The sequence below is a fragment of the Mustela lutreola genome, chromosome 17 (assembly GCF_030435805.1).
Source record: "Mustela lutreola isolate mMusLut2 chromosome 17, mMusLut2.pri, whole genome shotgun sequence".
Classification (NCBI taxonomy): domain Eukaryota; kingdom Metazoa; phylum Chordata; class Mammalia; order Carnivora; family Mustelidae; genus Mustela; species Mustela lutreola.
Window position 1 is genome coordinate 38,303,221 of NC_081306.1, and position 20,051 is coordinate 38,323,271.

At 57.6% G+C, this 20,051-nt stretch overlaps 1 protein-coding gene across 2 annotated transcripts; it reads right to left on the reverse strand.

The window, feature by feature from the left end:
* Positions 1–10,337: 10,337 nt before the first annotated feature.
* On the reverse strand, positions 10,338–18,406 carry ZNF853 (zinc finger protein 853). Of its 2 annotated transcripts, none has more exons than XM_059154898.1 (3): positions 17,787–18,406; positions 16,899–17,016; positions 10,338–14,047 (listed from the first exon to the last, which is right to left on the reverse strand). In XM_059154898.1, exons 1-3 carry the CDS (start codon positions 17,796–17,798, stop codon positions 11,688–11,690), a joined length of 2,490 nt encoding a protein of 829 aa, XP_059010881.1. In that variant the 5' UTR covers positions 17,799–18,406; the 3' UTR covers positions 10,338–11,687. The 2 variants fall into 2 exon arrangements, with proteins under 2 accessions (XP_059010881.1, XP_059010882.1); XM_059154899.1 differs by having other exon boundaries at positions 16,899–17,021.
* Between the last annotated feature and the right edge of the window lie 1,645 nt (positions 18,407–20,051).

A 20,051-nucleotide genomic window follows, 5' to 3' on the forward strand; every position in this document is an offset into this window, starting at 1 on the left:
GCCGCCGGGCCCCGCCCCGCCCGCGCCCACGGGGGGCCACTTCCGGTCACGCGGGGTCGAGCGCGGCTCCCGGAGGGGGCGTGCGTGAAGGGCAAGGAAACGCCCCTGGTGCGAGGGAGGGGGCTCCTGGTCCGGGATCCCGGCCCCACCTCTGGGGACCCTGGTGCCCCACTCCTGGGAACTCCAGGGTCCTCTGCCCGGACCCAAGACCTCCACTCCTCCCCTGGGAACCCCAGCGCCCCCTTCTCTGACCTGAGATCCCGACTTCAGCCCGGACACCCAGCCCCGCCTGCCCGGACCCCAGAACTCCGACTCCTCCCCTGAGAACCCCAGAGCTCCCTGCTCTGACCCGAAACCCTGACTCCACCCCTGGACACCCCCCGCCCCCGCTCTGAGACCTGGGTCCTCCTTTGAAGATCCCGGCGACCCCTACCCCGAGACCGTGGCCCCAACCCCTGGACACCCCAACTCCGTCCTCCCCCTTGATTCTCCCCCTGAGATCCCTTGGCTCTGAGCCTAACCCCTTCCCAAGCCCAGTCGAAATTCCTAATTCAACCAACGTGCAGGGAGTGCAGACCGAGTGCTCGACCAGAGACAGACCCAAGCCCCAGTGATGGGTCGCTCTCCAGGTCCTGAGACCGTGGAGGTAGGCGATGACCTGTGGAGAGGCCTCGCGGTGGCTCTATCCAGTCCGCGGGCCATGACACCGGACAGGGACGAGGGCGACCCCTTGGAGGCGATGAGCAAGTGCGACTGCAGCAGGAGGGGCCGGTGTCCACTGCTCACCCGCCCTGCTTGCGGGACCACCAGTGCGTGCCGGACCAACGCTGCTAAATGAGAGCGTTTTACCCAGCAGCGATGGCGATGATGGCCCACTGAGAGGCAGTGGGCCGGGGCAGCCGAATGAATGCAATAGGGTCTCCGACTGGAGCGTCCCCTGGAGGGACCTGTATCAGGATGAGGCGGAGGACCAGCCTCTGGGAAGGGAAGGGTCCTCCAAGCAGAGGGAGGCACGAGTGATCTGTGACTGCAGGAGCTGTGAGGAGGTGAGGTCGCCAGACTGAGAGTCCACCTGCAGTCCTCCCCCCAACCTGCCAGCATCCACCTCCAGGCAGCCCGCTGGGTGTGACAGTGAGCTCTTGCCCTTGCAGAGGTCGGGGCCTTTTTTCAGCCTGCTTGCAAGCCCCAGTCAGCAGTGGTGGTGCCCTGCTCCTTCCCAAGCTCCCGCCCCACAGGCACCATTGTTCTTAAGTTTTCCGTGGCACCACCCAGCCTTGGACCTTCAGGACAGAGCAGCGACCTGGCTGGGCTCAGGCCAGGTTCAGACCTGCCTGAAATAACAGCTTCTCCTCTCCCCAGACCTCAGCCCCTGATCTTCTCAGGCCTCCACACAGGACTCAAACCTGTGTCCTGCATAGGGATGCGGCAGCCACTGTCCCCCGGTTCCCTCCCCCAAGCCTTGCCTTCTCCCACCCAGAGCACCAGCAGCCCACCCTCCAGCTGAAGCTAACTCTTCACGGTGATTGTCTTTGGCTTCTCGTATTTTAAAAATGTTTTAAACACTTAAAAATTGAGGGTCTCCCGTCATGATCCCAGGGTCGTAGGAACGAGCCCCGTATCGGGCTCTCTGCTCAGTGGGGAGCCTGCTTCCCCCCTCTCTCTGCCTGCCTCTCTGCCTGCTTGTAATCTCTGTCAAATAAATAAATAAAATCTTTTTTTAAAAAAATTGAGGGTCTCCTGTAAAAAGATGGAAAAAAACGGAAGTTCTGCCCACACGAAGGCCATGGTTTCCAGGGCACCTGTTAGGGGGCCCTGAGAGGCGACTAGCACCCCCTGCAGTTGAGGCTGGGGTTTGCTGCTCTCTGTGCCCACTTCCACATGGCACCTCCTCTCTGGTCCTTTGAACTCTAGACCCCCAGCATAGACCCTTCCCCACCCTCCTTCCCCAGGTAGTCCCAACGAGAGGGTGTGAGAGGAAGAGAGCTAGCGGGAGCAGTGGAGGCCAGGTAAAGGGAAACATCAGGGACAGAGGCCTCGAGACTGGAACGGGGCCCTGAAATGGGCGGGGGGGTGGCAAGGAAGGACGTCATCCAGCCTGGGGAGAGCAGAAGTGCAGACGGGGTCCCCCCCAGTGGGAGCTGCGACCCTGGCGAGGGGTGAGAATACCCCAGCCCTGTCCTCCCCACCTTTCCTGGCAGCCCATTGGCTGAATCTGCTTGTTCTGTGGAGGGCAAGGGGCCCCAGGGCTGCGATCACAGTCCAGTGCCGAAAGCCGGGTGGAGAACGTACGGGGCAGGGCAGGGGCTGGACAGAACCAGCCCCTCATCGGGCAGGGATCCTGCTTCTCCTCAGAACTCCTCCTGGCCTGTCCCCGCTGGATACCTAAACCAGACTTGATTTCTTCCTCTCCCTTCTCTGAGGAGATCTCCGAGTCATGAAGCCCCCCAGACTCTCGCCACTCAGCAGGCTCTGCCTCCATCCCGCTCTGTCCCCCAGAGGCTGAGCAGGGAGACTGCCTCCCCTAGGCCTCTCTGTGTTGTCCCCTCTGTGAGCCTCTACTCCCTCTGGCCCCATGACAGGCAAAGTCCCCCAAAGCTTGTCCAGGAAACCCACGTGGTGCGCTGCACAAAGGCCCCAGATTCTGCTGCCCAGTCGGCATGTCCAAGGTCAGTTAGGCTTGGGACACTCCCGTAAGATAACCTCCTCCCCTGGCCCACACCTGTGACTTCAGAAGCAAGGCGTGCTGGGGTAGACCGCCTGCTATTCTGTGGGAATCAAGCCGCTTGATAGGAGCCTTCGTATCTTTGCTTATTTTATAGTTAAATCAATATAATTCCCACTCTTACGACCTCACCTGGCCCGGTTCCTTCTGTGTCAGCTCTGCACTGGGTCCGGATTGGGTGCTTCGGGTGCAGGACTTGCCATCCACCTCTGACTAGCCAAGCCCCTGCAGACGACCCTCCCCTGGGCCCCAGGTCATCTTTGGGCCTGCTCCAAGCAGCGCTAGGCTGTCCCAAATGGCTGGGTCATGCCAGGGACTCTCATGTCCTCAAGTCACCGGGCCTTGATGCTCCCAGCCATTGAAGCCCAGGGCTGCAGGATTGGCACGGGCTGCCCAACACCTATAGGCACGGAACCTGAACATTGCCATAGGGCCGGGCTCCTGCCAGGTGGACCTCGCTTCCCAGGGGCCCTGGAGAGCCGGAGACCCGGGTTCCAGCCTTGACTCCCCACCTCTCTCTCCTTCACCCCATCATGCAGCGATGTTCCCACAAGCTCTGGGTAGCTCCATTGCTTGGGTTTCCTGAGTCTCACAGTCGCAGCCAAGACCCAGCCATTGGCCTTCCTGCAGATTCTCGGGTCCTCAGTGGTACCCCCATTCCTTCTGAGGCCAGCAGCCTTATCCTAGCTTTTCCTTTGGATGGCCCGTGTTCCCTTGCACAGCTGCACCCCCGCTGAGTGCAGGGCCCGTTCTCGTGCCAGGGGTTCTCTGAAGAGCTCAGACCCTGCTGTCTAGGTGGTGGGGAGAGTGAGGAGACAGAACCTTCACTTGGGTCTCTGGCTCAGGGCTGCATACTGAGCCATGAAAGCCAACGGGAGGTGCCAGGGTGGACAGGGGAGAGAGATCAGCAGGAGTGGAGACCAGCACAAGCAAGCTGGAGCCCCGATTCCACTAGGGTGCTGGCCCCACCCTCCCAGAGATGCTACTTTGGGCATTGACCTTGGGGATCTCAGAACTGCAGTGACAGTGACAGCGAACCCTCAGATAGCAATTATAGATGCAGACAAGGTATTGGGATTCCATATTAGGGGTTATTGGAACCGAGAGGAGTTTGGTGCCATTTTTGCTTCTGAGCCAGAAGGAGAGCACAGAGAGGTGGCCGGCAGTATGTCCCGGGGTAAGGCCTGCACAGGCCTCTGTACCCTGAGAGAGCAGGAAGCAACAGGAGCAACAGAGACCCAGACTGGACGTTTCCACTCAGTCCAGCCAGGGACTGACCTGTCAGTCGGCAGCTTTCACCCTGGAGCGCACTGGGAAGGGCCAGGTGGAGGAGAGCTGGGCAGAGGGGAAGCGGCGACTTCTCCCAGACACAGGGGCTAGCCCTGGCTTGAGCTCCTCCTGCACCATGCTACCTGGATGGGTCTGGGGAGGACAGCAGTAAGGGACATAGAGCCCCCAGGGGCAGAGGAGCATGGGTCCCAACAAGGAGGTGGGGCCTGTGAGCCATGGGCCAGGTGGCATTTCAGCCAAGCCTGAAAGAGAGCCAAAACCTGGGTCCTTATTCAGCAGAAGGCTCAAGGGAGCTCTCTGAGGTCCCCCCCTTTTTTTTTTTTTAAGATTTTTTTTATTTATTTGACAGAGAGAGATCACAAGTAGGCAGAGAGGCAGGCAGAGACAGAGAGAGGAGGAAGCAGGCTCCCTGCTGAGCAGAGAGCCCGATGCGGGGCTCGATCCCAGGACCCTGAGATCATGACCTGAGCCGAAGGCAGCGGCTTAACCCACTGAGCCACCCAGGCGCCCCTCTGAGGTCCCTTTTATAAGGGCATCAGTGCTGTCAGAAAGGGCTCCAACCCATGACCTGGTGCCCCCCAAAGGGCCCCCCCTCCTAATGCCATCACACTGCGCATTAGGTTTTAACATAGGAAAGGGGTAAGTTGGGGGGGGGACACAAATATCTAGTCCACGCCACAAGGTGACAGGGTCACATAGTGATGGCCGGAATTCCAATCCCCAAGTCCTCCCTGGAGGGACATTGCTATTTCCTAAAAGATACCAAGCTGACTCAAGTAGAGATGGGAATTTCTACTTTCTAGGGGGAACTCGATCACTCTGGGAACAGTCCCTGGTTCTCCAATCTTGGACACTGTGAAGGACTCTGCCCATTTTCCTTCCAGAGGGAGCCCCTCCCCACCTCGGCCCCCCAACCCCAGAAGCCATGCCTGCCCAGTCTTCTGTAGGAGTCCATCCCGACCTCCCACCGAGGCCATGCAGGGCAGGTGGAGGGCAGAAAGGGGGGAGCAGGCAGAGATGATATAGGTGTCCCCTCAACAGGGGCAGAGGGTTGAATCCAGGCCCCTGCAATGGCAGGGGTGGGGTCTAGACTGTAGACAAATGGTGGGGGGGGGGGCGTGTTGTGACAAAGACCATTTCCCGAACCAGACTTTTAGCCTGGGCCTCACCTCAATTAGGCCCTGACTTCCAGCTTCCATGTCTGTCTGCATCACCCACTTTTAACAAAAATCCTGTCAAGTTGGTTTAGCCAGAATTCCCACCCTTGGTATCTGATCACCCTCCGTATTTGGTCGTGGTTCTCGGCCCCATCCCCTCCACCTCGCCACCCCCCCTCAACCCTTCGGCCACAGTGAGGTCTGATTGCCCTCAGCAAGAATCCTGTTTTACTAGAATCTCCCCCTACCCCTGATGTTTCTCCCATCTTAGTAAATGTCCATCCACCAACTTCCCCCTACCTTGCTCCTTGTGAAAAGATTCCTGTGGATCTTCTTTTGTCCTTGCTGAATCCAAATTCTCTTCTGAGGTCTCTTTCCCCATTGCATTAGGGCCTGAGTAAAATCTGTTTTTGCTGCTTTAACTACCCTCTGGCTCTGGTTCTTTTGAGTGGTTGCACTTCTGTCATCCCCCCATGCTGGGAACGTGGGGCTGGGTGGGGACTTTGGTCCTCACCCCTCTGTGCTGGGCTCCTTGCCGGTCCATGGCATGAGAGCCTAGGAAGAGCCCAGGAGGGCTTCCTGCAGGAGGAGAGAGTTGAGTAACTCCTAAGAGCTGAATGGGAGTGAGCTCTGCCCGGACCAGGGGCCAGTCCCTGAAGGTGGTAGCATCATTCCCCTGGAGGACCAAGCAGGAACTAGGCATAAGACTCCTCTGGGAAACTCCATCTCACGACTACATCTTTACAGGTCCCCAAACTGTTACATATCTATAACAAGGACATGGAATGTGTATTAATGCAGAAGTCTATGCTTTGGGGTACCATTTGGATTTCTTACATCCTTTTTTTTTTTTAAAGGTATTTTTAAACTAGCTTTCCAGGTGGATTTGGGAAATCTGTCGAGATTGAATTCAGCAACGAGCACCACGAACGCCCAGTGAAGCAACGGTTGATACAAACTAAGGTGTTACTGTCCTCAGGTGAGAGACATCCCGATGGGGGTGGTCCCGGGCTGCTCTAGCAGCTGCCCAAGGTCATGGACAACCTCCCCTCATCCCCTCTCCCACCTTAGCCGGTTCCTTCCCTCCCCTGTCCTGACTGAGTCTCTCAGCAACCCCATAAGACAGGCTGCTGGAGCAAAAGGCAGAAATCACCAGGGCTCAGTGTAAATGGGCTTGTTCAAATTTGATTTGTGTTTATGTATGTATTTATTGCGCCATTGTTTCTTTACTTATTCCTAAAACAGATGAATAAGTTGAGAGTAAATTGGGAGGGTAAGTCAATCTTATGAGCAGAGATTGTAGGGCCTGGCAGAATATGGTAGGAAGGAGCCTAAAAGATGGGGGGCGGGGTAGTCAAAGAGAACCTGAAAAGCCTTTTATTCTTAGGTAAGGAATTCAGATTTTCTCCTACAGGTCATGTGGGACAGAGATAGTTTAAGGGGTTACTCGGAAGGATTCTCAGTAACACCCAGTTGTTACCTTGTTGCCTTTCCTGTCTTCCTGTCACTTCTCCCTTCTCTTCCGCATCCTCTGATACTGTCCAGGAGAAGGTCTCTCTGCAGTGCTGCTGGTCTCCAACACCTCTCCCATATTCGCTCATCACCCTTTAGACAAAGACAGGGCAAGCCTTGAATTCGGAGCTTCCACCAGACAACTGGGTCTCGCTGTATTTTAACCACATCGTTTTGTTTCCACTGCATTTATTTTTACAGCTGACTTCTATCTTTTTGGGGGAGGGGAAGGGGCAGAGGGTGAGAGAAAATTCCAAGCAGCCTCCATGCCCAGTTCAGAGCCCGATGTGGGGCTGGATACTACGACCCCTCGATCTGGGCTGGGACAGTGATTTCATTTTAATTAACTTTTGACATAAGTGAACTCCACCACTTCAAAGGCTAGATCATAAGAAGCCTTACAGATCCCAAGCCCAGGTCTCTTGGGACCCAGACTCTACTGAGAGATACGCACGTCACAGAGAGATTATGTGGAGCTGCTCCGGGGGACAGCCCCACTGAGCTCCCAGCTGACCACCAGTATCAACTACCAGCCTCATGATGAACCCATGTCCCACCCCACTGAACCATCAGATGACATCACATGGAGCAGAAGAACCTCCCGGCTGATCCCAGGCGACTGCAAAGACATGACAAATAATAAAGCATTTGCTGTTTTTAGTCACCGTTGCACAACAATCATTAGCAGAAGCAGAGGGCATTAGATAAAGCAGGAGACATCTAGAAGGACTCCTGGGCTTGGGTCTTCATGTCCCCAGATAGATGGTGCTGCCAGCCACTGAAAGGAGGAATCAAGAGATGCAGGCTTGGCTGGGAATTAAGAGCTCTGTGTGGTCTTCCTGAGCTTTAGATTTTTGTAACACCCAAGTCTGGGAGACCAACAAGTCCTCAGGTCCTAGAGAGAAGCCTGGGTGGAGGCTGGGGACCCTACCAGATCCTACCTGCAGGGGAGGCTCCTAAGGGCATAACTATGCCCTTCTACCATCTGGGGTGCTCACGATTCATTTCTACAATGTCTACATTTTTTAACATTGGAACAGTAGGAAGCCTTATCTCGGAAAATCCAACCAGAAGAAGGAATTTATGTTTGACTCTTGCTTTAGAAGCAACAAACATATTCAAAGGGCCTAATGTGTGCTGGGCCCTTTTGCCTCTTTGCCTGTACTATTTCGCCCCCTGTACTATTGTGTTTGATACACAATAACCCAGAACTATGAACACTCTTGCTCCCATTTTGCAGGCAAGGAAAATTGTCACATAGTAACTGGTGGCTGGAATTCCAATCCCCAAGTCCTCCCTGGAGAGATACTGGTATTTCCTAAAGATACCAAGCTGAGTGAAAGGAATCAAAGACCAGTAACAAGAGTCCAGCTCTTTTCTGTTTTATAGATTTGATTTTATCTCCTTTCCTGGGGATTTTCCATTTTAGAGAATCCAGGGTTCAGTCAGCCAGCTCCTGATATGACACAAATACAGCCCAAGGGCCAGCCCAAAGAGATATTTACCTAATCACTAAGAAAGCAACATGACACCCTGCTCTACTGTCATTATGGTGACGAACACATCACCGAGGGGCAGGAAGGATTTCACACCAGGTCCCTCTCTCTAGCACTAGTCCCTAAAGTACATAAACCCTGGAGCCCTTTCCTGACCCCCTCACAAAAACATGATCCATATCTTTTGCAAACCCTTATAGATACAATCATTATATGAAAAATTAAGACTGATGGCACTCTTGGTAATTTTGTGAGCTTTTTAAAAAAAATTCACGTTGTAATTTTTCACTTGATGAGCCAGTCTTAAGTCTGGACCCCTTTACAAAATTCCTAACCACTAAGAAACTTCTTTTCTGGGGGAACCTGGGTGGCTCCATTGGTTAAGTGGCTGCCTTCAGCTCGGGTCATGATCCTAGGGTCCTCGGATGGAGCCCTGCATTGGGCTCCCAGCTACATGGGGAGCCTGCTTCTCTCTCTCCCTCTGCCTGCTGCTCTTCCATCTTGTGCGCTTTCTCTCTCTCTCTCTCTCTCTGTGTCAAATAAATAAATAAAATATTTTAAAAAAAACAAAACATCATTTCTTAGTGCTCATGTCTCCCAACACACATGGTTTAGCCAGGCTAAACACTGGAAAGTAGCGTCCCCCACAACGAGCCAGGGCACAGGTGATGTGAACGTGGTGGCCATTGGCTCAAGTCGAAGAAAGAACCCCTGGACATGGGTGGAACTACAACTAGCAGGTGGACAGGGAGCTCTTCCCAGGGACAAGGGAGATGAGGACCCCAGCTCCCTGCTACACAGCCCTGGGGCCCGGCCTGTCAGGCATCTCTGCAACCAGGATCCCCTACTCCTGACACAGGAATCCAAGTCTGGGATGCACTGGCCCTGGGAGCTGTAAGTGGGGACGAGCTGCAGAGACGGGGGCTCAGGATGCAGGGACACTGGGGTGGGGAGCACGGACATGGGACCTAGGCACTCTGGTGGGGGGGCAAGTGGGTGGGCAGCGCAGCTTCTGGACCAAGCCACCCCATGGACGGCATCAAGGTTCTGCTGTGACATTTGTTCAAGGCAAAAGTATAGGAGCGAGGGACAGCTCAAGTGCTGTGGCTCCCACCCCTCTTGGGCATGGAGGAGGGTGCCTATTCCTGTCTCTGCTGCCCAGACTGCTGATAGGAATGGAGGTGGAGAGTAGCCAGGACTGCGGACCGAGCTGGTTTGTGGTTAGGCGGCAAAAACAAGGTTGGGGGAGTTGGGTGATGGGGGCAGGGATCGGGGGTGGGTGGGTGGGGGACAGAGCCTGACCCATGGGACCACACTTGGCTGGACTTCCAGAATCAGGAGTTATTGGGGATGGGGTGGGCGGGCACAGAGGGCAGGCCTGCCTCATCTTAGATGCCTGTTGAAATGGAGACGCCTAACAAAGGTGACAGGGATGCTGAGAAGGTCTGGGGCGAAGTCGGGGCAGTAAACAGGATGAATCTGGGAGTCTGGGGCCGATGGGTTCCACGAAATCTAGCCCCTATTTCTGCCTTTCACCACCTGTCTCCTGGAACACCTATGGCCCGGCCATCAGGAAACTCGCACCATTCCGAATCACATCAGGCCCTCTCTGGCTCTCCTCCATTGCACCCTGAGACTTCTGTCTGAATCACCTTCCCCTCTAGTTCCACCTGTCCTCACCTTGCATACACCTTATGGTCCAGCTAGGACTTCTCCTTTGAGGCCCCTTGGCTCCCCCATGTCAGACTCAGGTGCTCTGTCCCCCCTCCCCATCCCCCGTCCCACTGTATGACCATTTACGTGTGTGTGTGTCTCTGCTACTGGGCTGTGAGCTCTTCAGCAATGCCTGTCACCACTGGGGGGCTGCCTGCTTTGCACCTGGGACAACCCCCCCCCCCCCAACACAGGGCCTTCACCTACCGACAGGCTTGGCCTACCCACCTGGACATGGGCCCCTGTCCTGGGTTCCTCGGCTGCAGATTACAGAAGGCTGGTCAAGGAAAGGGCCAGCGGAGTCTGGGGTGAGGAGCACTGAGCGTGGGACTGAATAGGAAGTCCCTTTACTCTAGGGCAACCGGGAAACTCTTCTGTAGAAATGAAACCAGTGGCAGGACACAAAACCCGGTCTTGAAAACACAGAGACAAGACAACGCATTTCCTTATTTAAATTTATTTTTCAATTTTTGTTTCTCACTTAACCAACACATTTGTAAAATGTAGCAGGCTGTGTTAGTAAAGGAGAAGCAGGGAGCGATGAGAGAGGCAGGATGGAAGCAGCCACACATGGGAAGTCAAGAGCAGGAAGCACTTGGGGGCAGAAGGGGCGGGCAGCCTCCTCCACCGTCCTGCCTTCCCAGAGGCATTAACCTTGCCGATGCTCATAAGACCCCCGGACAATTTTGTAAACTTTGTAAAGAGCATTTCTGTTGCCTCCAACCTTTGTCCCCCCAATTTCCCCCTCTGACCCCACCAATGACCAGGCAGGATCTGCTCAGGCCAGCGCCCTGCATAGCCTGGCCCAGGAGAACCTCGCTCCTGGGTCTCAAGGCCCCAACCCCATAGGCTTAGTCCCCAGATAAGCAACAGAGAAGCCGAGAGCTGGAGGGTTGCAGGGAGGTGGCGGTGGTGGGGAGGGATCTTAGAGCTCCTTCCCCAAGCTGGACCTTGGAGAGCATTCTCGGAATGCCCTCTGTTTCAACTGCAGGCTCCTGCTCAAGAAGACACTGGACACACCACCGTGGGCGTGGGACCTTGGCAGCAAAGAGGGTGAGAGCCTGCCTCCCACACTCGCTAAAACCCTGGGTTTCCCAGGAGGGAAGGGTTAGCTTCCACTGGGGAAGGGCTTCCTGGCATTTGTGCATTGACCCAGTGGACACTGACCCTGTGCTTATGAACACCAACATTTCAATCAGGATGATATCCACCCTGATGCATTCTCATTCTAGAAAGTACTTTCAAGGCAAATGCCTTTGAGGACAATTTAATGCCTTGATCGGTTTTCTACAAAGTGCAGTTAAATTTCCTTATCTCCCCATTTTTTTTTCCTTGAAGAAATTTTCACCAGGATCAAATCCTATCCGTGTGCGTTTTACCACATACATTTCATTCCCTGGTTAGTGTCCGAGGCATGTCTAAGGTCGCCAGCGGTCACACGTGTCACTGGCAGTTTTCTCCCGTGGCTCTCCCCTCCACGAAGTCCGGTTTTCCGGGGGAAGGGCTCTGGCCGACTCTTCGAGGATTGAGGATCAGTACCCAGTCACAAATTTGTGCAGCATGCCGTTCATCCCAATGTGCAACATCCGTGCCACTCGGCCCCAGCAGCGCTCCCCCGCGTGGAGTGTTTCCGAGGGGCCGTGTGTGTGCACGTGGCCTCCCCTCCGCTGAGCAGGAAGACAGCCGGGAGCCCAGCCGGGAGCCCAGCCGTGGCCACCGATCAGGGCAGGCGGGAGGAGGCCACGACCTTTCAGGCCCAAGCCCACGCCCCCGGCCTCCCGTCCCCACCGGCCACCGTCACGGTGCCTTGTCAGCGGCCCCCGCCGCCTGCTCGGAGCGCGGGGGCCCGCCCGTGGTGGCGCGCGTGCTGCGGAGCAGGCCCAGGCCTCGCGAGCGGCCGGCGCCGTGCAGCTGGCGCTCGTGGCGCCGGATCTGCACCTTGTGGCGGAAGCGCTCGCCGCAGTCCTCGCACACGTAGGGCCGCTCGCCCGAGTGTGTGCGCCGGTGGCGCAGGAGGTTGGACGAGACGCTGAAGCGCTTGCCGCAGTCACCGCAGGCGTAGGGTCGCTCGCCCGTGTGCGTGCGCTGGTGCTGCACGAGCGCCGAGCTCTCGCTGAAGCGCTTGGCACAGTAGGAGCACGCATAGGGCTTCTCGCCCGTGTGGATGCGCTGGTGCGTCACCAGGTTGGAGTGCTGCGAGAAGCCCTTGCCGCACTCGCCGCAGCGGTGCGGCCGCTCGCCCGTGTGCGTGGCCTGGTGGCGCACCAGGTCCGTGCTGCGGCTGAAGCCCTTGCCGCACTCCCCGCAGATGGTCGGCCGGTCCCGCGCACGCCGCCGCCGCCGCTGCCGGGCCGGAGTCAGCGCCGCGCTGCCCGCGGGGCCTGGGATGGCCACCACGGCGGGCGCCGCCACGGCCGGCAGCACCATGAGCTCCTGCAGCACCACGTAGCCCGGTGGGGCCACCACCACCGCGGCTGGAGCCCCCGGGGCGGCGGGCCCGCCTCCCCCTGCCGCGGGCACCAGCTCCAGCTGCAGCTCCGGCTGCACGGGGGTCAGCTCCAGCTGCACCTCCTGCGGCGGGGCTCCCAGCTCCACCGGGGTCAGCTCCAGCTGCACCTCCTGCTGCCCCTCCAGCTGCTGCTGCTCCAGCTGCTGCTGCTGCTGCTCCAGCTGCTGCTCCAGCTGCTGTAGCTGCTCCTGCAGTTTGAGCTGCAGCTGCCGCTGTTCCTGTTGTCTCTCCAGCTCCTGCTGCCGCTCTAGCTCCTGCCGCTGCCGCTCCAGTTCCTGCTCTGTCCCCAGGTCCACCGGCATGAGCTCCAGCTCCACCTCTTCCTCCTCCTCTGGCTCCAGGGGACGGGGCGGCAGCTGCTCTTGCAACTGCTCTTGCTGTTGCAGCAGCTGCTGCTGCTCTAACTGTTGCTGCTGCTGCAGATGCTGCATCTGTAACTGCTCCTGCTGCTGTCGCTGTAATAGTTCCTGCTGCTGCTGCTGCAGGTGCTGTAACTGTTGCTGCTGGAAGTGCTGCTGCTGAAACTGTTGCTGCTGCTGCTGCAGGTGCTGCATCTGTAACTGCTCCTGCTGCTGCTGTAACTGTTCCTCCTGCTTCTGCTGTTCCTGCTGTTGCTGCAGCTGCTGCAACTGGTATTGCGGCTGCTGCTGTAATTGTTCCTGCTGCAGGTGCTGCTGCTGCTGCTGCTGTAATTGTTCCTGCTGCAGGTGCTGCTGCTGCTGCTGTAATTGTTCCTGCTGCAGGTGCTGCTGCTGCTGCTGTAATTGTTCCTGCTGCAGGTGCTGCTGCTGCTGCTGCTGTAATTGTTCCTGCTGCAGGTGCTGCTGCTGCTGCTGCTGTAATTGTTCCTGCTGCAGGTGCTGCTGCTGCTGCTGTAATTGTTCCTGCTGCAGCAGCTGCTGCTGCTGCTGCTGTAATTGTTCCTGCTGCAGGTGCTGCTGCTGCTGCTGCTGTAATTGTTCCTGCTGCAGGTGCTGCTGCTGCTGCTGCTGCTGTAATTGTTCCTGCTGCAGGTGCTGCTGCTGCTGTAATTGTTCCTGCTGCAGGTGCTGGGGTTGCTGCTGCTGTAACTGTTCCTGCTGCAGGTGCTGCTGCTGCTGCTGCTGCTGTAACTGTTCCTGCTGCAGGTGCTGCTGCTGCTGTAATTGTTCCTGCTGTGGGTGCTGCTGCTGCTGTAACTGTTCCTGCTGCTGCTGCTGTAATTGTTCCTGCTGCAGGTGCTGCTGCTGCTGCTGTAACTGTTCCTGCTGCTGTAACTGGTTCTGTTGTTGCTCCTGCTCTTGCTGCTCCTGTGCTCGTTCCTGCTGTTGCATCAGCCCCAGCTGTGGTCTCAGCTGCCCAGGGGGCACAGGTTGGGGTGTTCCAGGCAGGTCCTTGTTTTGTTGGGGCAGCCGGCCTTGCCCAGCTTGCTGCTGCTGCTGCTGCTGCTGCTGCTGTTGCAATTCCAGCTGCAGTCCTGGCGGCGGGCTTTGCGGTAGCTGCTCTTGCAGCTGCTCTGGCTGTTGTCGCTGCAGGTCCTGCTGTCCGGGCTGTGCTTCCTCGGCGAGTCCCCCGGCCTCCATCGGGGCTGAGCCTGTTGGCCGTGGGGGGCTGCCTTTCTTCTCCCGAGCCTCTTCCTCCTCTTGACTCTCAACCCCACCGCTGCCACCTGCAGTGGAAACGGCAGGAAGCCAGGAGAGAAGGATCCACAGGCAGCTCTCAGGGTCAGACCCCCACGGCCTCCCCGCTAACCCTGCCCCATGCACTGCCACTCTAGGACACACTGTTGAGCTCTCAGCAGGGGCCCAAAGAGACCAGGTCAATTGGCCATCGTACTGGGGCAGAAACTGAAATGCCCAGAGGCGTGGGACTGGCTTAGAAATGTGCCCGAATATCTGCGGGTCGCGTCACTCTGGACCCTGGCTCTGAGACCTCTCTTCTGGGCCTTCCTCCATACAGCCTCCATGCTTAGATCTTGACAGTGACAAGAGCTTGGGCGTCTGGGGCTCCCCAATACCATTCCCTGAGAAGTCTCTTGGGCTTAATTACCATCCAGTGGGAATCAGCAAACAAGTCACCCTGACAGCTAAGCCACAAGCCCATGCTGAACTCTGACCTCACTTAGGGTCATGCCTTAAATAAGCGAACTTGCCTTCTCTGTAAATAATATAGAATCTCTCTCTTTTTAAAAAAGACTTTATTTATTTATTTGACAGAGAGAGAGAGAGAGAGAGGTGGCAAGCACGACCAGGGGAGCAGCAGGCAGAAGGAGAAGCAGGCTCCCCACTAAGCAGAGAGCCTGGTGCGGGATTCGATCCCAGGACCCTGGGATCATGACCTGAGCCGAAGGTAGCTGCTTAACAACTGAACTACCCAGGCGCTCCAGTAATAAAGAATCTCTCTAAAGCTACTTGGAAGTATTACCACAGATGTTTTCTAAAAGTCCCTGAAGTGTCAGAGAGAGCACTAGGTTTCCAGTGGGAAGTCCTCAGGTAAGGCCCTAACTCTACCAGTTAGTGGCTCTCAGCCTCCTACAGCCCCAGAGCCACCCCCCACCCGTCGGTAACAGCCTCAGGATACCCCCACTTCCAGCTCCGTGCGTGAGGCAGGAAGGACCTAGCCTCTAGAACCTGGCATGTGCCTGACAAATCCCTCTGCCTGTGGGTTAGGAAATTCGTTCACAAACTGACGAACAGTTCAGAAATGCCAAGGACACAGCTATCCCTGTTTGAAGGAGCCTAGAGATGGGACACGTTTGAGACTATTAGTGTGGAATGAAAAGGACTAATCCCATAGTCCTGCGTCCGCACAGTGACTGGCCAGTCACATAGCCTCTGGGAACCCAAGTGTCCCTGCCTGCAAAAGGACAGCGACCCTTCTCAGGGACACAGTGAGGACTCAAGGGGGGACAGGTGTGGCCCAGCACTGTACAGGTGTACAGTAACTCCTGCCACCTACATGTCACTCTGTTGTCACATGTCACTGCCCAATAGCCACATGTCGTTTCCCGTTTTGAGCATTCATACTGTGTTACCAGAAAATCTAAAGAGGCCTGCTCCATTCCCCAGTGTGCCTTCAACAATCGTTCTTCCTACCGCCTCATGTTTTCATTTTTGTAACGGAAAGCAGGGGTGCAATTTTTAACATTTTGCTTTCTGGCCACTCTTCCAGGAGTATATTGACAGAATAAAACCAAGGGATAATCTCCATGTAAGTAATTTCCTTTTAGGAAACTATTCCTCATAACGTTTTCATATGCTAACAGACAAGTAGTTTTCACATACGCACACCAGCCAGGAGTAGGCATGTGGTGACAGAGCCACGCAAACCTGTCCATCCACCCCCACCCCACTGCCCAGCAGGTCTGCCACCTCTGGGAGCAGCAGGGACACGTTGTGCCTTTGTGTCAGTCCTCATATTTTAGCATAGCACTTGGCCGTGTGGCCGGTCCTGGCTTCCTGCAGTCACATCAGCATTTTTAACAATGATGTTTTAGTAAACATATTATTATCATCTGAGGTGCCTACCATACCCTTGCAAGACTGTTGTCGGTTAAATATTTGAGCTGGAAGACCCCTCATTTCATCCACACATCCCCACCCAACCCCTCTAATTGCTTTGGTTCTTTCCATGCTGTTCAACCCTGGCCTGGACCTCACTCAGTGCCCTCAAAGGACAGAGAGGGAAATTGGACCAGAGTGGCCCCCAGGGGGAGAAGGCATCTTGGAAGGTTCTACAGGGCCACATTTGCCTCTGGGCAAAAAGGGAGAAAGATAGATGGAAGCAAAGGTCAGGAAAAGCGGACAAGGTCAGAGAAGGCCCCAGGAAAAAGAGAAGCCGGGGGGGCGGGCAATGCCTGGGGTAGGGGGGGCAGTGGGAGAGAACCCCTGAATTCAATCTGAGAACATGAGTCCGGAGCCCAGGACATGTGGGAGGACAGTGGAGACTACCTGACCACTGGGGACACAGCAGCAGCTCCCAGCCAGCCAGCACACATCCGGGGTCCAGGGCATGGACTGTGAAATGTCTGCACTGTCAAGAGCCTGTCACCGGGCGCCTGGGTGGCTCAGTGGGTTAAGCCACTGCCTTCGGCTCAGGTCATGATCTCAGGGTCCTGGGATCGAGTCCCGCATCGGGCTCTCTGCTCAGCAGGGAGCCTGCTTCCCTTCCTCTCTCTCTGCCTGCCTCTCTGCCTACTTGTCATCTCTCTCTGTCAAATAAATAAATAAAATCTTAAAAAAAAAAAAAAAAAAAAAAGAGCCTGTCACCAGCAAAACCACAGCCTGACAGAGGCGCCTCTGAAAATCCTAAGGGGAACCTGCCAGTGTTGTTCCAGGCAGTGGGCGGGGCGTGAGCGGCTGCGGCCAGCCCTCTCCACCTGGAAACCAGCTGAGCGCCCTTGCAGACAGCTGGCTGCCCCCGACCCTGCAGCCCCTGGGGCTCTGGCAAAAGATCCTCAAGGAGGCCTGAGGGTTATCTCCCGGCTTAGGTCAGAGCCACACCCCTCTCCAGCCCCTTACCTGAGAGGGTGCCAGGCCCCGGGCCCCCATCTTCAAGACACCGAAGCTCCAGCACGAAGGTCTCGGTCGCTGCCCCCAGCTCCATCCTAGCGTTCAGACCAAGATCCCGGGGAGCCAGCTGTGCTGAGAGGAAGGAAGGAAGCTGTTCAGGTGAGTCCCCACCCCAGGGACACCGACTGCCAGAGAGCCCTCCATCTCCTACTTGAACCCCAGAGCCGGCATCTCCACCCAGCCTGGAAAGGAGGACGGTGCAATCCACAGCTGAGGAAGGGAGGAGCAGGGCGGCCTGGAGGCTCAGCTCCCAGGGCCCATTCATTTCCCCGGGGCCAGAGGCAGTTCCTTCCTCTCCTGACTTTGCAGGGCCCACGCTCAGCCCCAGGCTGAGGGGCTGCTGGTGCACCTGCTCCTCGCTGAGATCCGACTGTGGGAACCAGCCTTCGCTGGGGAGCCAGAGTCCCACCAGGGACATCTGAGGAAGTTTGCAGAAAAAGAGAAACATCTCCCGTTCCACCGCCCCCTTCAAAGCACCGACAAGTGTGTTCCCTTCCCTGGTTTCTTGCCTCCCAAACCACTGTTGGGGTTCACCCCAGCCTTCCAAGGCCACCAGCGGGCCACAGGTTCCAGGTGCCACCGCAGTTCCCTGGGAAGGCAGGTTTCAGAGGATGACAGCCCTTGGAAGCAGCCTTGGCCCACCGGCTCCTGAAGTCTGGAAGGTTCCTCAGCCCTCTCCTGCCTCCACCCTGGCCCCTGCGGAGATGTCGCCACATCCAGTCCTGCCTCCCCTCCTAACTTCAGCTCCCCTTTCCAGAATCCAGTCCCGAAGCCCTCCAGAGAGCAGTCCCCCCGCCCTCCCCGACCTCCCCACCGCCCCCCCTCCGCCGGGCCCACCTGGGGCAGCATCTCCGGCTCCTCACAGCGGCCTCCGCTCCAGGGGAGGTGTGGTCAGCAGCGGCTGGAGAGCGCGGGCCGGAGCGTCAGCCAGCTCCCTCCCGAGGCGCCTCCATCCAGAAACAGCCGGGGAGGCGCTGGGCCACCGGGGGCCTTTCTGGGCACTGCGGCGGGCCTGTCGCGGTCAGGGCGGTGGAGGTCGCCCTGGGCCCAAAAAGGGGCCGAGCGGAGTTGGCGACCTCAAGTTGGTGTCGGCTCCGCGGGGGAAGGGGGCGGGGAGCGGGCCGGGGGCCGGCCGGGCGCGGGTCCCGAGCGAGGGCTGCGTGGGTGCCGGGCGACACCGGTCTCGGCCCAGCCGGGGGTCAGCCCGGGTCCGGCCGGGGTCCGCCGGCGGCCACAGGTGCCCGGAGCCAGCGGGCGGGGGGCGGCCCGCGCCGGGGTCCCCTTGGCTCGCCCGCCCGCCCGAGCTTGCGTCCGGCGGGCGGCGGGCAGCGGGCAGCGGGCCGGGCCGGGGGCGGGGGCGGCGGGGCCGGCACAGGAAGTCCCCCCGGCATCCGCATCCTGTCCCCCGCCCGCCACCCGCGCGCCCCGCGCCCCGGCCCCCGCGCCGCCGCCGCCGCCGCCGCCGCTCTAGGCCGCCGCGAGCTCGGTGGGCTTAACCCTTCCCGGGCCGGCCGCTCACCCACAGGGCTCCCGGCCCGGCCCTGCCACCCCCACCCCCCGGGGGGCCGGGTGCAGCCTCGGGGCGCCCCTGGCCCGGGGCCAGGTTGGGGTTCATTAGCACTCTATTAGAGGACACTCACCTAATGGGGGGCCCCAATCCGTTCCCCCACCATTGGACCCAAAAGAGGCCGCCCCCTCGGCCCCTTGAACCCCTCCTCCTGGAGCCTGGGATGGTGAAGACTGGGCTGGTGGGCGGAGGCGGGGGCCGGGGCAGAGTTTGTGCGTGCTTGGACATTGGGCTGGGACCCCAAAGGACCAGATGGGGCGGTGGAAGCCACCCTCTTTAACTGAAGGGTAAGCCAGGCTCACTGTCTCTGTGCACAAACCCCACGGGTCAGGCCTCCCTCCACCACCCCAACCTCAGCCCACCCCAGGTCCCCAGCCCAGTACTGCTGTGCTGAGGCCTCCCGGGACAGGCCAAGCCGCCCCTGACCCCTGAGTCAGGGGTCTTCTCCTCAGGGAAGCCTTAGCTGACCATCTTGATATCCCATCACTTTGCTGCACTATCCGAATCTGGAGAGTTCGCATTAAAATTGAGATACTCCAATTCTCTTGAAAAAGCCCAAGATCTGGCCTTGGAGAGGTGGTCCTGGGCTAGAGTGTGGGAACGCCTCATGGGAGGCGGTGTGGTCATGTCCTTCCCCCTCCTTCGGGTCTCCATGCTCGCAGGGCCACCCCCTTGTTCCACTTTTGGATGCTTCCTGTCCCCACAGGCTGTAGAGTTGAGGACTTCTCCTCCAGCCCTTCCTCACCCCCAGACTGGGTGCTCTAGATGCCCGAGAACCGGCTCTGCCTCATCAGGGGAACCAGTGCAGCAAGAGCTTAGCTTTGGAAGCAGAAAATTCTGGATTCACCATGGCTTCTTCTGGTTGGGTAATGAGGCAGATTATTCCTTTGCATCTGTGGAATGGGACAGCACTCTGCTAGCCAGGGTTTACGGATAAGCAAGCATCTCCCCTTTGGCCAGCAGGCTGTGCACCTTCCCTCCCCTGGGAGGGCTGGGAGCAGAGCTGTCCCCGCCTTCCTTCCTCTACGGAGGAATCCAGAGAATCCTCTCATTCCTTGGCTCTTTAACCTCTCTCTCTGCTGGCTTCTTTCCAAGAGCGTTAGCTCCTTCTCCTAGCTCTCCCATCTTAAAAGCAAGCAACCCCTTCTCTCTCCTGCCCTTGCTGGCAAGACTGCCTGGAAAGATGCCCCATAGCAGTTCTGTCTGTATCTCCATCTACCTGTCCCTTCTTCCTGTTCCCCAACTTCACCCCACTCAGACCGCTCCCCCTAATGTCACCAGGGACCTCTGCATCATTGACTCGCTCATGCTACTCCACCTCTAGGCAGCTTTGGACAGCTGTCTGGTGGTCGGTGACAGGGACCAGCCTTGGTTCCCCCTTCCTTGCTGTCTGCCTCCTCTCTGACTCTGGGCTCGCTGCTCATCTCTATATCATCAAAACCTATAGAAGGTGTCTTCCCAAATCAACAGTTCTATCCTGAAGAGTATTTCTCCTGTCCATGACCCAGACTGAGCACCCCACAAACAGCCGCCAC

What these genes read in the sequence shown, in the direction of transcription:
- ZNF853 (XM_059154898.1), bottom strand. An exon ending in GGGGCCTGGCACCCTCTCAG is followed by an intron (nt 14,048 to 16,898) that starts GTAAGGGGCTGG and finishes TTTCCACTGCAG; the next exon opens with GTGGCAGCGGTGGGGTTGAG.